At 35.7% G+C, this 16,283-nt stretch overlaps 2 protein-coding genes across 5 annotated transcripts in view; both read left to right on the forward strand.

Moving 5' to 3' along the window:
- DCAF13 (DDB1 and CUL4 associated factor 13) overlaps nucleotides 1–16,283 on the forward strand; it is an 86,102-nt gene that overhangs the window by 13,828 nt on the left and 55,991 nt on the right. For 2 of the 4 annotated variants that reach the window (XR_004346399.1, XR_004346400.1), the window contains exons 7-11: nucleotides 726–808; nucleotides 3,823–3,987; nucleotides 11,208–11,343; nucleotides 12,600–12,763; nucleotides 14,605–14,698. Coding sequence is in view for 2 of the 4 variants with exons in the window: in XM_032609606.1 (XP_032465497.1) it covers nucleotides 726–808; nucleotides 3,823–3,987; nucleotides 11,208–11,343; nucleotides 12,600–12,763; nucleotides 14,605–14,692 (636 nt within the window). In the remaining 2 variants the exon portion in view is untranslated. Of the gene's footprint in view, nucleotides 1–725; nucleotides 809–3,822; nucleotides 3,988–11,207; nucleotides 11,344–12,599; nucleotides 12,764–14,604; nucleotides 14,790–16,283 lie in introns of those variants that run through there. The other 2 variants (XM_032609606.1, XM_032609607.1) reach the window with 1 other exon arrangement.
- LOC116742282 (phosphatidylinositide phosphatase SAC1-like) lies at nucleotides 3,987–14,789 on the forward strand. The gene is given in 4 exon segments (XM_032609605.1): nucleotides 3,987–7,191; nucleotides 7,193–11,343; nucleotides 12,600–12,763; nucleotides 14,605–14,789. Coding segments are annotated over 2 exon segments (1,761 nt in total). The 5' UTR covers nucleotides 3,987–5,989; the 3' UTR covers nucleotides 7,752–11,343; nucleotides 12,600–12,763; nucleotides 14,605–14,789.

Below are 16,283 nucleotides of genomic sequence, written 5' to 3' on the forward strand. Positions count from 1 at the left end.
GGGTTTGTTACATGTATGTCACGTTGATGGATGCAGAGGTGCTATTTTCTGTTATTTCTCTGTTCTACCTACTAGACTATCAATGTTTCTTCTATCTTTTCTCTCCTTAATGTAGCTGTTCTCATTCAGGGGTTGTACCACCCCACCAAGTATATTTTTGGAAGTGTTGGGAGGGACATTTTACTCGCATTTAATGGGCCAGCTCCAGAGAGGCTAAATATCCTCCATTGGACAGTCACACACAACAAAAGATTATCCTGCCCAGAATGTTCCTTTTGAGAAACATGATAATATTTCTGGACCTTCACAGATCAGCTCAGATCATGCTTATCTTTTGAAACCTTTCTTCTCCACTTTAACCCTAAGCTCACCATTAATTTTGCCCCTGATTTGATACTTGATTATTTGCTGCTTCACTGTTTATATTTTGACTCTTCTTAATGTGTATCTCATTTTCCTGACTATAAGCTTTTTGAGGTCAAGGGACCATTTATTAAGCATTTTTATATTTTTCAGTATTTAGCACTCTGCCTGTGTGTTCAGTAAACAATTATTGATTTTCTTTTCCTATTGCATTGAGCCAAGTACTGTGCACATAATAGGTGTTTACTAAAGTACTTGCTTAAATCAATGAGAAAAGAAGGAAGGGAAATGAAGTGGGAATTTATCCATTTTAGAGGGACTTAATTTCATAGTAATGGGTTAGTGTATGCTTCTTTTCTTAGGTCATCTTAGATATGAGAACAAATACAATTTGCTGGAACCCTATGGAAGCTTTCATTTTTACTGCAGCAAACGAAGATTACAAGTAAGTTTCCCTCTTTAAAACTTAATTTCTATCAGAAATAACTCAGTTGTATGTCTTACTAATGAAATACGTTTTCCTAGATAATATTCCTTCATATGCTCTAGAAAATTGCTGTTTGTTTTGCTAAAAAAAAAATATTTCCCAAATTAGAGAAGCGCTTCTTAAAAAGTATTCTCAGTTTTCAAAATGATACAGACCAGGGATGATAAACTGTGATCTGTGGACCAAATCCTGTCTGCTGCCTGTTTCTGTAAAGTTCTATTGGAGTATAGCCACATTTATTTCTGTATGGAATATGGCTGCTTTTGTGCTATAATGCCTGAGTTGAGTAGTTGCAACAGAGACCATATGACCCACAAAGCCAAAAATGTTTATTATTTGGCCGTTTACAGAAAAAATTAGCTTATCCCTGACATAGACCATATAAATAATGGCTGAATCATACATGTTTTAAGAAACTAAAAATATCTGCCTACAAAGTGTGTAGCTCTTCAGGTAGTTGATACTCATGTGGTCATGTTATCAGCTACCACTATTACTTCAGTAAGACAAAAGGAAAAATAAAGTTTCAACCTTTACCTTAATATTTGCAGATATATTATTCTATGAATTCATGTAAAGGTGACATAGAAGCCTTATGTTCTTGACCTAGATGGAATTTTATGATTTCTTATATACTGCTTTAAAACTTGTTGAAGCATTTGTCATCAGCTAACTTATTTTATCTTTGCAGTATCCCTGTAAGGTGGATAGGACATGTATGTTATTCCCTTTTTACAGATGAGGCTATTGATGTAGGGAGTTTAATCTCTTGATGAGGAAAGAGTGTCTTATCTTTTTTTATCCAAGCATTTATTGTAGTGTTATGCATATGATGGATTTTTAATACATGTTTTTTGGGGAAGGTGGAAGTTTGTCATTAGATTGAACTTTAGATCATCTGTATTTAAGTTCTTTGTTCTTTCCACTACTCTTATTTATGAAAGAATAAGTTAGCTCAGAAATAGGACTTATTACATGTTTTAGTGGTACCAACTGAAAACATCTGTTATGACTTTCCTGTACTAAAAAGAAGCTCAGTTGGACTCATTAACTAGCAATACCAAACCACATTAATTGAAGCCCTTTTTAGCCTTTTTCTCATGTAGAAATTAAAATAGAATTTACTAAAAAACAAAATTTTCTAAAACAAACCTGGTTGAGAACCACTGCCTTAGATAGGGATTGTAAAGCAGTTGTCAACTCAGAAATTTAATCTCCAAGATCAGTATGACCTTGGCTGACAATCCTGTGGTATGTTTGAAGATTATGAAAAAGAACAATGACTTGTCGCTTGATGAGAATTTCATGGTATTTGGAAATTTGTATCATTAGCATCAGTGACTTTTCATAATAATCGTATTTAAAAATATTCTTTTTGAAGTGTTAGGTCTTTTTTTTTTAAATTTTTGTTTTGAAATAATTTTAGGCTTACTGAAAAGTTACACAAATAGTACCAGTCAGCCAATTTCCCCAAATGTTAATGTCTTACATCCCCACAGTTCAATTAGCAAAACCAAGAAATTAAGATTGGTACACTACTATAAAGTACAGACTTTATCCCATCACCAGTCTTTCCACTAATGTTCTTTTACTGTTCTAGGATCCAGTGCAGGATCCCACATTGCATTTGATTGCCATGTCTCCTTAGCCTGCTCACTCTGTGACTTTCTCAGTCTTCCCTTTTCTTTCATGACCTTAGTACTTTTGAGAAGGACTTTCTTGTCAATTATATTGTAGACTGCCCTTAAGTGGGGCTTAACTGGTGTTTTCTCATTATTTCATTGAGATTATGCATCTTTAGCAAGAATACCACAAAATTGATATGCCTTTCTCGGTGCATCAAATCAGAGGTACATAATGTCAGTTTATCTTATTATATTACTGGTGCTGTTAACCTTGATCACTTAGTTAACACGCTGTCTGCCAGTTTTCTCCACTATAAAGTTACTATTTTTTCCTTTTGTAATTAATACATGTCTTTGGGGAGATACTTTGAAATTATGTGGATATCTTGTTTCTCCTCACACTTAATCTTCACATCTGGAAGTATTTTGATGTTGGGAACTTGGTCACAGTAATGCTATATTACTACTCTACATCATCCATGTTAGCTCATTTGAAGCACTGTTTTTTTAGCTGTTGATTAAGAATTTTTAAACCTCGAAAATCATGAAGTCATTGTTTTTGCCAGTTGTGCGCAAAGTATAGTTTTCTAATTTTAATATACCCTTTGAAAAGCTGTGTTCACTCTTATAGATCACTGATGGAGTATAAGCTATTGCAACTTCGCTGGAAATGATTTGTCAACTCAAAAGACTTAAAAATGCTCATGTCTTTTCTACTTGTAGGAATCTATTCAGATCTAATTGAATCTACCCCATTCAATTAAAAATTAAATATGAAAAATTAAAATTTCATTTAAGAATTAATTATAGTAAAATGTTGGAAACTTTATTAATAAATAGATTTATTTAAACAAATAATTATTTTAACTCATATTTACATATGAAAACATTAAAATATTCTCAGATTATTTAATGGATAAATGTTCATAATATGCTACATGAAATATCAGGATATAGAGCTTTATACAGTATTATCTTACTTTTATTAAAAGGTACATAGTTAAATAGTATAGTGAAAAGATTAGAAATAATTACACTGTGCTAACTGACTTTCTCTGGGTGGTGGAATTAAAGGTAAGTTTTGTACTCTTCATATTCTTTTGAAGTTTGCACATTTTCTACAATGAGATTTATGTTTATAAGGTTGAAAGTGTGTAAGTGTAATCTTAAGGAATAATAAAAACTTGATATTTTTCCCTATCCCTTACCTACTGTGTAAAGAATTGAGCTATTTATTTAGATGTGCATTATTTAGCCAGCAGTCTTATTTTCACTAGTGTCTCTTAGTACTACATAAGCTTTTTTTAAATAGAAATTTGTATCAAATAATTAAACATTCTTTTACAGCTTATATACTTTTGATATGCGTGCACTGGACACTCCTGTAATGATACATATGGATCATGTGTCTGCGGTGCTTGATGTGGATTACTCTCCTACTGGGAAAGACTTTGTGTCTGCTAGTTTTGATAAATCTATTCGAATCTTTCCTGTGGACAAAAGTAGAAGCAGGTATGTTACTACCGATAAACATTTGTTTTTGTTTGATTTTTTTCCTTGTCTTTATCATTTATCTTTTTTGAAAGGTTATTTGGTTGTGTGTATACGATGGAGCTCACACCCAGGTGTTGTGACTTGGGGTACCAACTTCCACTGCATCACCTATGGGTAAAACATCAGCCTACTGGGCAGTTTCTTCATTGAACAGGATATTATCTTTATATAATTTGTTTATATGAAATCTTAGTGTTTGCCTTAGAGCAAAACCTTTTATTTTAGAATTATTTTTAAGTGTTTTATAGTAATTTTTAAAAATAAAGACTTTATTTTTTTCGAGGAGTTTTAGGTTTACAACAAAATTGAGAGGAAGGTAGAGAGATTTTTCATATATTCCCAGCCCCTACACATGCAGAGCCTATCCCATTATCAACATTCCTTATGGGGTGGTACTTTTGTTACCTCACCAGAATGTAAGATGAGCCTACATCATAATTACCCCAAATCCATAGTTTTCCTAGGGTTCACTCTTGGTATTATGTCTTTTATGGGTTTGAATAAATGTATAATGACATGTTCATCATGATACTATCATAGTATTTTCACTGCCCTAAAATATAGTAAACTTAAATTTTTTTTTTTAATTTGATAATGAAGAACTTAGATAAGGTTTTCCCTAATACAGTTTAAGAGCAGTTAATAACAATAATACCTTACATTTGTTATTTCTCACTTATTTATTTTTATTATTATTTTTTTGTGGTGCGCGGGCCTCTCACACAGAGCCTCTTCTTTAGAGTCACACAGCTCTTTTTTTGGTCATAGCCAATCTGCTTGTCTAACTCTTCGGTATTTTTACTTGTGATAGTTGCATCTTTTTCCCCTCTAATTTGAGGAAACCATATTAATTCCTAAACCTTTTTGTATAATCATGAATTGCTAGCAAATAATTGTCAGCATCGTCATGTGTATGATTTAAAAAGTGCTTGAATTGGAATCAAAAGCATACTGAGTGAGTGGGTGTTCTGGTGACTTTGATCTTCATTCCATCATCTCCTGGGGTTGGTTCCTATATGGCTGTTACAACTAACTTGATATTCTCCAAACTGTCATGAATGGTTTGTTGGGAATTGTTCAGTCAGGCCCAAGGCAAGCCTGAGAGTTTCCATTCTTCTCACCTCTCTGGAAAATATTAAGAATCAAGAGAGTGTGGCCCTCCATCATTTTCTGGCACCAGGACCTCCAAAGGTAGTAAGTAGGACAATACTTTTCTAACATGATGTATAAACAGACATAAAGAACAAAGGAAGAGGATGAGAAATGGGAATGTTCAGGCACCTATGATCCCAAGAGCCCTGCAGCTGAGCTCCAGCTGAATTGTTCTGCAGCCAGTGTGGGCAGTTAAATGCAAGTCTAGTTAAAAGCTCAGATTATTCCAAAACTGTATGAAGTGAGGAGTTCTTATACACCGTTTCCAGGGAATTGCCTCCTGATGTCATTTGGAGATTTTGTAATCACAATTTAATATGTGTTACTTCCTGTTGGGTTTAGTTATAAATGGTATTCCTTCTGACCTTTGTCTGCTTGAAAGCTGCTTCTGGTTTGTTTCTGTGGTCTGCTCTAGTTTCCTGTCATTACAGACATCAAATAACACAGGCAATGCTTTGAATGATACGTTTTTTTGTTTGTTTTTTTTTTTGCGGTACGCGGGCCTCTCACTGTTGTGGCCTCTCCCATTGCGGAGCACAGGCTCCGGATGCACAGGCTCAGTGGCCGTGGCTCACGGGCCCAGGTGCTCCGTGGCATGTGGGATCTTCCCGGACCGGGGCACAAACCCGTGTCCCCTGCATCGGCAGGCGGACTCTCAACCACTGCGCCACCAGGGAAGCCCGATATGTATTTTTAAAATGTTTTCCTTTGAAAGATCTTAAAGTAGTTAAATTGTATTTTAAAAGTAAATTTTGGATTCGAGGTGGCGGGGCGGGTGGAAAGAGCAGGGAGGAGGCTGTGGTGCAGGATGGCGGCAACAACCTACGAGCGGCTGAAGCTGCATATCACACCTGAAAAATTTTATGTGGAAGCTTGTGATGATGGAGCAGATGATGTACTTATCATCGACCGTGTGTCCACAGAAGTTACACTCTCAGTCAAGAAAGATATTCCTCCTTCAGCTGTCACAAGACCAATATTTGGTATACTGGGCACAATTCATCTGGTGGCAGGTAATTATCTAATTGTCATTACCAAAAAGAAAAAAATAGGTGAATTTTTCAATCATGTAATCTGGAAAGCAATAGATTTTGATGTCCTTTCTTATAAGAAGACAATGTTGCACTTAACTGATATTCAGTTACAAGATAACAAAACTTTCCTAGCAATGATAAACCATGTCTTGAGTGTGGATGGATTTTATTTTTCAACAACATATGATTTGACCCATACTTTGCAGCGGCTGTCTAACACTAGTCCAGAATTCCAGGAAATGAGTCTCTTGGAAAGGGCAGACCAGCGGTTTGTATGGAATGGTCATCTTCTAAGAGAACTTTCTGCTCAGCCAGAGGTCCATCGGTTTGCTCTTCCGGTATTATATGGCTTTATTACTATGCACTCATGTTCTATTAATGGAAAATACTTTGATTGGATTCTCATCTCGAGGAGGAGTTGTTTCAGAGCTGGTGTCCGCTATTATGTAAGAGGAATTGATTCTGAAGGCCATGCAGCTAACTTTGTAGAAACAGAACAAATTGTGCACTACAATGGGAGCAGAGCTTCATTTGTACAGACTCGAGGATCAATACCACTTTACTGGTCTCAAAGACCAAATCTCAAGTACAAACCACTGCCACTGATCAACAAAGTAGCAAATCATATGGATGGTTTCCAAAGGCATTTTGATTCACAAATAATTATTTATGGAAAACAAGTCATAATCAATCTGGTTAATCAGAAGGGCTCAGAGAAGCCACTTGAACAGGCGTTTGCAACAATGGTGTCTTCCTTGGCAAATGGAATGATCAGATATATTGCCTTTGACTTCCATAAGGAATGTAAAAATATGAGATGGGATCGACTAAGTATTTTATTGGATCAAGTAGCAGAAATGCAAGATGAATTAAGTTATTTTCTAGTGGACTCTGACGGCAAGGTGGTGACTAACCAGGAAGGCGTGTTCCGCAGCAATTGCATGGATTGTCTGGACAGAACTAATGTGATCCAGAGTCTTAGCTCGTCGTTCGCTTCAGGCCCAGCTTCAGAGACTAGGAGTTTTGCATGTGGGACAAAAGCTTGAAGAACAAGATGAATTTGAGAAGATTTACAAAAACGCCTGGGCTGACAATGCAAATGCTTGTGCCAAACAGTATGCGGGAACTGGTGCCTTGAAGACTGACTTTACCAGAACTGGGAAGAGAACTCAGTTGGGACTTATAATGGATGGCTGGAACTCACTGATACGGTATTACAAGAACAACTTTTCTGATGGATTTAGACAAGATTCCATAGACTTATTTCTTGGGAACTATTCAGTGGATGAATTAGAATCTCATAGCCCTTTAAGTGTTCCAAGGGATTTGAAATTCCTGGCTTTGCCTATTATCATGGTTGTCGCCTTTTCCATGTGCATTATCTGTTTGCTTATGGCTGGTGACACCTGGACAGAAACACTGGCATATGTGCTCTTCTGGGGAGTTGCAAGCATTGGAACATTTTTTATTATTCTTTACAATGGCAAAGATTTTGTTGATGCTCCCAGATTGGTCCAGAAAGAAAAGATAGACTGAATTTGTGTCTGTGGAAAGCGGCTTGGCTTGGAAGATTCCATTATGCAGAACTGGAGTCTTTACTGACCCGCTTTCCACGTCAGCCCAAGGTCTTTTTAAATCCTTTATCCAAAAGCACATCTTGCGCTTTGTGTGGGGGTGATGACTTAGAATTGATCTGATGTTACTGCCTTGATGATCTCTTTACTATGGGGATGGTTATCATTTGAAGCTATTCTATAATTAAAATGTAACCTCAATTCAGCTCACGGAATGGAAGGAATCTATTCATTGTCAGTTTAATCAGCTGTTGCAGAATAAGTAATATATTTTTAAAAAATCTAGCTTCTTTCCTTATTTAAAACAGTGAAATTATTTTTCTAGCTCAGTTTATTGTCACTGTAGAAGCAGTTTCTGTTAGCAAGCATACTTTTCCATACATCTTTGGACTTTTCTTTAGTTTAATAATAAGCTAACTCTACTCTGTTTATAAAATGTCTTTTCCATACATCAAGTAGTTGGACGAAATAGTCTTTGACTACATGGTAGGAAAGAGGAGACCAGGGTCTGGTGTTCCTTTGGAGCTTCAATTGGGCTGCCTTATGAGTTCAGTCATCTTTAGCTGTGCAGTTTAAGTGTGATGAAAAAGGTTCAGGTGTATTTTATCTTTTTTAAAAGGTGTAAATGAAATCAAAGAATGTGAAGTCTCTCTCTTATGCTAGAGGTCCAAAGCCTCCTCTGTTTTCAGGATTGCCCCAGTGTGGAAAATGCCCTTGGTTGGTCAGCTCCTTCATTCTGGACCTTTCGGTTTCTTGGGGGTCTTTCGTGGAGACATGCAGGCCTCTGAGCGGGTCTTGTGCTGAATCCGATGTTGCACTTGGAGGCAGCAGCTGCTTTTCCACGCACGGTAGTGTCGATGCTTTTCCCTATTTAAGGGTTTTTGTTAGCTGTCAGTAAGTCTAAAATTTAGTGCTTCCAGGTAGTTACAGCTCTCCAAATCAAGGACCAACTTAAACTTTAATTTATGTGAAGAAATAAATCTGAAAAAATACACTCTAGAAGCTGTGCATAGTTCTAATTATAAGTCAGACTGTATATTCAAATTGTAATTATGAGGTTTAAAAATTAGAAAAGTATGTAAGGAAGTATAATTGCCACTATTTTAAAATAGTTCAATTAAATACTGCTACAATATTTGTGTTGTGCTTGAAAATATGTACAGTTTTTTCAATGGTAATACCTTTTCCTGTCCTTAAATATCTCTAAAGAGCGCCTTGATTTTAACATTACCTTTTTTCCAACATTATCTTTTATAAACATTAATAAGAGTTGTTGCTTTTAGAAACTTTAAAGGAAATAATAGCTGGAAACCCCTCTGTAGCTTAAAGTCAGTCATTAAAACTCACAATAGGGTAAGTAATTAGAACTACCTACTCTTGTAAATAAGCATAATTCGTTCCAAAGAGGAAATATCGAAACTTAGTTCATGTCTACTGTAATGTATTACTCAGATGCTACTGGGCATTTCACATTAAGAACTTACTTCAGCGACCACAACAAAGACCAAATCTGAACTGCTGACGTGGCTGTTTTGCAGTGAATGGGCTAATGTTGGTGTGTTAGATCTTAAGGTATCAATATTTCAGAACCCTGCAATGATTATATTTCTAAATTCATGTACTGTCCATCCGTAAGTGAAAATAAAATGTCATACTCTTTTCTAAAAAAAAAAAAAAAAGTAAATTTTGAGTAGGTTTTCAAAAAGTACAGTTAAATGAATGTTTGAAGGTAAGCTTCTGTTGGGATTTCATTCAGTATTTACTTAGCAAACAAGTAAATTCAGTTGCATTCACACAGAACAATTCATTTATCTTGACTACGTATATAAAGAATTTAAGTTTTTAAATGTATTTATCCCCAAATAGTATAACTTATAATGAACTTTATGTATCTATTTTAAGTACAAGCATAAACATATCTAGAAGTTAAGAACCCTGTGTAGTTTACCATTAAGGAGGATTCTAAGTTGGTTAAGTGACTAACCATTGGATTTGTCTGGTCTAATACATGAACTGATGTAATACATGACTAGGTTATTTTTAATGGTTACCAAAGCCTAATCGAATTTCCTAATATTTAAATTCAATACGTTGCTTTGGGAAAAAAGACATCTTAAATAGGTAGAGGTTATAAGGATTGAGTCTTGTAAAAGCAGAGCATTGAGAGAAGAAAAAGCAGTCAGTGTTTCATCTACTTTTCCTTTTAATAGGATGTTCTTTCTAACCATACTCTCTTTTAGAAATAAATTTCTTATGGTCTAGCTACATGGTCATTCAGGAGCTCAAAATGTATCTGTTAGAAGCAGTGTAATAGACTAGTTTTGTGAGTGTACTTCAGAGATGTTTTTATATATATGAAATCTATTTGATTTCATCATCACATACGGGTTTTCTTTTACTGTGCAGAATTTGCTGAGTGAGTTTCCTTTCTCTCAAGTAGTCTGCATTTTGAATCACTTAATCCGGATATGGAAACTTTACTTCTCTAGAACTCTCATCCTTTTATTTTTTCTGACCTTGTCTTTTACTTGCTTTTTAATGCTCTGCTTAACACTTCCTAATATAGTATCTTCTGTGAATTCACTTAGTATGTTTCACAGCCTTCCAAATAGGTATGATATTTGACATCTCCATTTATTAAATGATCCTTATCTCATCACTTCTATAGCCCTCCATTTCTTTTCACATATGTAAATCATCAGCTCTCACTTCAATTAATTGAGCTTTTTATTTGTTTTATTTTTTAATTTTTTTTGCGGTACGCTGGCCTCTCACTGCTGTGGCCTCTCCCGTTGCGGAGCACAGGCTCCGATGCGCAGGCTCAGCGGCCATGGCTCACGGGCCCAGCCACTCTGCGGCATGTGGGATCCTCCTGGACCGGGGCACGAACCCGTGTTGCCTGCATAGGCAGGCGGACTCTCAACCACTGCGCCACCAGGGAAGCCCAATTAAGCTTTTTAAACAATTTGACCAAAACAGAAATCAGACATTAGGATCAACATATCAGGATGTGCTCTTAGAGTGCCATTGCATTTATTTTTCAATGAAAAGAAACCCCAAAAAAGTGTGGTGGTTGACCTTATTGTTACAAAATTACTCCAGCGTCAACATATTTTATTTGTGTTATATGCCCTCAGTTATTTTGCGATCTTTTCTGGGCATCTAGTTTTGCTTAGTTTGTTTATACTTATTTTTCTTATTGGATTATAACGTCTCTGAGGGCAGGAATTTTTAATTCCCCAACACTTAGAATAGAATCTTGTTAGATTGGTCCCATAAAAATACATTTAAATGAATTTTAATTTCTCTTTTATACTCTTTTAGGACTCAAAAATGTTATCCTGATACTTGATAGGCAGTGGTTAAAGAAAATCTGTACCAAAATCCTAAGAGTTTTAACTTAATTCCTCTTCTATAGGGAAGTCTATCACACAAAGAGAATGCAACATGTTATCTGTGTAAAATGGACTTCTGACAGCAAGTACATTATGTGTGGATCTGATGAAATGAACATTCGTCTATGGAAAGCTAATGCTTCTGAAAAGTTGGGTGTGGTAAGACCCCATTTTCTTTCATTGTCATAAAGCTAGTTTCTAGATTTATTGAATATCATTATATTATAAAGAGAATTTATTTGAAATGCGTTAGTTGTGACAAAAAAGGCTAGCAACAAAACAGGGTTGTATTGAGGTTTACTTTTCTCATGTCAAAGGCACCTTCAGAGGCCTTTGTTTTTTGTTTGTTTTGTTGTTGGCCACGCCACATGGCTTCTGGGGTCTTAGTTCCCCAACCAGGGATTGAACCTGGGCCCTTGGTAGTGAAAGCGCTGAGTCCTAACCAATGGACCGCCAGGGAATTCTCCCAGAGGCTTTTGTTAATTAAAATGTTTGATCATATTTGAGCCTTCTTGTTTTTTTGTATTCTCCTTGAGGTGGGGAGAGAAGATGTAGGGACTAGAGCCTTAGAACTTAGAACGCCCATTTCTTCTGTTAAAGGAATAGTAATCAGGCAAGTCAAAGGCTGCAAGTCTCTGTGAGCTATTTTAATATCAAAGAGACAGTGAAACACTTAAAAAAAATACACAGCTTCAGACTTTTTAAAAAGACTCAGTGAAAGTATAACAAATATTACCATTGGCTAGCTACCTCTGGGTTGTGAGTAATGGTTGATTTTTGTTCGTTCTTAATGTTTTTCTAAATGTCTCATGTCTTCATACAGGGTATTTGTAACTGAAACAAATATTAAGTTTAAGAAGGAAAGGTTAAGTGTGGGTTATTTTCTACTTAGCTCTCGAAGGAAAATCAAGATATGATAAGTAGTAATTAAAGATAGTTTTATTTTAGGTTTAATGATTACTAAGTACTACACTATGCCTAGGTTTCAGTTCATCATTAAATGTTCCTCTAAATCATATCATCCTTAACAGTTGTTAGACGAAGGCTAGTTATTACGGCATCAGATGCTTTCTTTTCTGTTTCAGAAGTTACTTTTACAGAAAAAAAATTTTTTGAGTGATTCATTTAAGTGCTTTTACTGTGCCTAGAGTGGTCCACAGAGCCCAGCTCCCTTGGCACTGCTCTTTTTCACTTGGTGGCATCCATCTACATTGTAGGCATGCTGCCTAAAAGGAGATTCAGTGCTTGCAAACCTGGTATCACTAACATAACCTTGTAAAGGATATAGTTACATTAGCAGTTTTGGTCATACGTCATGAAAATTTAGTTTTTTGGGGAAACATTGCTCCTAACTTTGTTGTACTGAAGCAAAACAAACACATCATTCATTAAAATATCAAAATGCATTTTTTCAGCTTACATCACGAGAAAAAGCAGCCACAGATTATAACCAGAGATTAAAGGAGAAATTTCAACATCATCCTCACATAAAACGTATTTCTCGTCACCGACATCTACCAAAATCTATCTACAGTCAGATTCAGGAGCAGCGCATCATGAAAGAAGCTCGTCGACGAAAGTATGTTTTGGAGCATTTGACACTCTCTCAGTACCCTTTTCTAACTCCCCGCCTTGCGTCTCACCAAAAACAAACAAAAAAACGTGCCTTTCAAGGGAATAGTTTATGTGATGTTGTGCATCAGAGGTGTTTTTTTGTTTTTAATTGGGGTATAATTGATTTACAATGTTGTGTTAGTTTCAGGTGTACAGCAAAGTGAATCTGTTCCACACATATATATATATCCACTCTTTTTTAGCTTCTTTTTCCATGTAGGCCATTACAGAGTATTGAGTAGAGTTCCCTGTGCTATACAGTAGGTCCTTATTAGTTATTTGTTTTATATAGTAATGTGTATGTATCAATCTCAATCTTCCAGTTTATCCCTACCCCCCATACCCCCCTGGTAACCATAAGTTTATTTTTTGCATCTGTAACTCTATTTCTGATTTGTAGAAGTTCATTTGTAGCCTTTTTTTAGATTCCACATACAAGCAATATCATGATATTTGTCTTCCTCTGACTTACTTCACTCAGTATGAGAATCTCTAGGTCCATCCATGTTGCTGCATATGCCATTATTTTGTTCTTTTATGGCTGAGCAATATTCCGTTGTATATGTGTACCACATCTTTATCCATTCCTCTGTCGATGGACATTTAGGTTGTTTCCATGTCCTGGCTATTGTAAATAGTGCTGCAGTGAACATTGGGGTGCATATATCTTTTTGAATTACGGTTTTCTCAGGGTATATGTCCAGGAGTGGGATTGCTGGTTCATATGGTAGCTCTATTTTCAGTTTTTTCAAGGAACCTCCATATTGTTCTCCATAGTGGATATACCAGTTTGCATTCCCACCAACAGTGTAGGAGGGTTTCCTTTTCTCCACACCCTCTCCAGCATGCATTGTTTGTAGATTTTTTGATGCTGGCCATTCTGACCGTGTGAGGAGGTATCTCATTGTAGTTTTGATTTCCATTTCTCTAAGAATTAGTGATGTTGAGCATCTTTTCATGTGCTTTTTAACCATCTGTATGTCCTCTTTCGAGAAATGTCTAGTTAGATCTTCTGCCATTTTTTGATTGGGTTGTCAAAGGTGTTTTTGAATACTTCTCTGGGCCTTTTTCCTTTTCCTGATAAAAGGAGGAATGGTCATCTCATATGGTGAGAATTTTCATTAACTATCTTTGAGCATATGTTTAAAGGGCAGACAATGTCAGTGACTTATATCAAAATAAGAAAATGCTTCTGCTCATGCTAAAAAACTATTATAAATGGAGAATGTTTGTAAAAAATAACTTCCAATGTAGCTGGAATTAAGAGGTATTGTGTATTTTCCAGCTTAAAGACGGCGAAAAACATTTGTTAGATAAAAATTTGTCTAATATGCCTCATCATAGCATTTGGAATCTAACATTTTGGCTCTAAAGCGTAGCATTCCACCATCACCACCATTTCCCCTGTGGAATATTCTTCTCCATGCAGTCTTTGAATTCATGTGAAGTATTATAGAAATTCTAAGACAGAGTTCTTTTTTTCTTTTAATTAGACTATTCAAATGATTATTTTGTTGTCTTTGGGTAGATGTTGGGGTTGAGTCACTTTTAAATATTTTAACAACTGCAGCAAGTTTTTAAAGTTAGTAAAGGACGCCGATAGTAAGAGAAGAAGCTAATAAATAAGTTAACAAAACTTGATTTCTAGCTGCTTTTTACCTAATCTCATTGTGAAACCTTTTTTTTTTCAATAGATGGTTTTCCAGTGAAAGAAAATGTCTTGTGATTTTCCTGAGGAAGTTTTCTTTGGTTAAGATGATTTCTCGTAAACTTGCTTATATTTTGTGTATTTTGTTTTATTTCTAGGGAACTGAATCGTATCAAACATAGCAAGCCTGGATCTGTGCAGAGGGTGTCAGAGAAGAAGAAACGCGTAGTGGCAGTTGTGAAATAATATTTGGTATTCCTGCCAATACTGATGTATAAGTATTTGTTATGTTTTCATTCGTGAACTCTACAAATAAAAGTACTGGCTCTAGTATAACAACAAATGTTACAGTTGTATGTGTAGAGCTTAATCGTTGCACATTTTTGCTATCCTGACAAATTATTTTTAAATGTGACCTGGTCAATAAGACTATCCAACATTTTATTCCTGATCTTCTTTCTTACTGCATTAAAGAATACAGTATTTACAAACTAACTTATTTTTTGCTGTTAGAAATTGCAGATATACTTTCGCTTTGATTTGTTACTTTAGACACTCTACGTTTGAATTTACATTTAAGACCAAACATCTCTTTTGTTACCTTTTAATATTACTTTAGATAATTATTGCAGTGATTCTTCCTAGGATTTCATAAACACATAGAAGAATTATGTCAGAACTTCTTTCATTTGAATTTATTTTCTGTTCTTTATTTATATTTGGCTTTTTGAGACATTAAAGATCTCAGCCTACATTTATATAACTTTTTTTTTTTACATCTTTATTGGATTATAATTGCTTTACAATGGTATGTTAGTTTCTGCTTTATAACAAAGTGAATCAGTTATACATATACATATGTTGTTCCCATATCTGTTCCCTCTTGCGCCTCCCTCCCTCCCACCCTCCCTATCCCACCCCTCTAGGTGGCACCGAGCTGATCTCCCTGTGCGATGTGGCTGCTTCCCACTAGCTGTCTATTTTACATTTGGTAGTGTATGTATGTGCATGCCACTCTCTCACTTCGTCCCAGCTTACCCTTCCCCCTCCCCATATCCTCAAGTCCATTCTCTAGTAGGTCTGTGTCTTTATTCCCATCTTACCCCTACGTTCTTCATGACCTTTTTTTTTTTCTTAGATTCCATATATATATATATTAGCATACAGTATTTGTCTTTCTTTTTCTGACTTACTTCACTCTGTATGACAGACTCTAGGTCCATCCACCTCACTACAAATAACTCAATTTTGTTTCCTTTTATGACTGAGTAATATTCCATTGTATATATGTGCCACATCTTCTTTATCCATTCATCTGTTGCTGGACACTTAGGTTACTTCCATGTCCTGGCTATTGTAAATAGAGCTGCAATGAAGATTTTGGTACATGACTCTTTTTGAATTATGGTTTTCTCAGGGTATATGCCCAGTATTGGGATTGCTGGGTCGTATGGTAGTTCTATTTGTAGTTTTTTAAGGAACCTCCATACTGTTCTCCACAGTGGCTGTATCAATTTACATTCCCACCAACAGTGCAAGAGGGTTCCCTTTTCTCCACACCCTCTCCAGCATTTATTGTTTCTAGATTTTTTCATGATGGCCATTCTGACTGGTGTGAGATGATATCTCATTGTAGTTTTGATTTGCATTTCTCTAATGATTAATGATGTTGAGCATTCTTTCATGTGTTTGTTGGCAGTCTGTATATCTTCTTTGGAGAAATGTCTGTTTAGGTCTTCTGCACATTTTTGGATTGGGTTGTTTGTTTTTTTGATATTGAGCTGCATGAGCTGCTTGTATATTTTGGATATTAATCCTTTGTCAGTTGCTTCATTTG

Source organism: Phocoena sinus, chromosome 17 (assembly GCF_008692025.1).
Source record: "Phocoena sinus isolate mPhoSin1 chromosome 17, mPhoSin1.pri, whole genome shotgun sequence".
Taxonomy (NCBI): Eukaryota; Metazoa; Chordata; class Mammalia; order Artiodactyla; family Phocoenidae; genus Phocoena; species Phocoena sinus.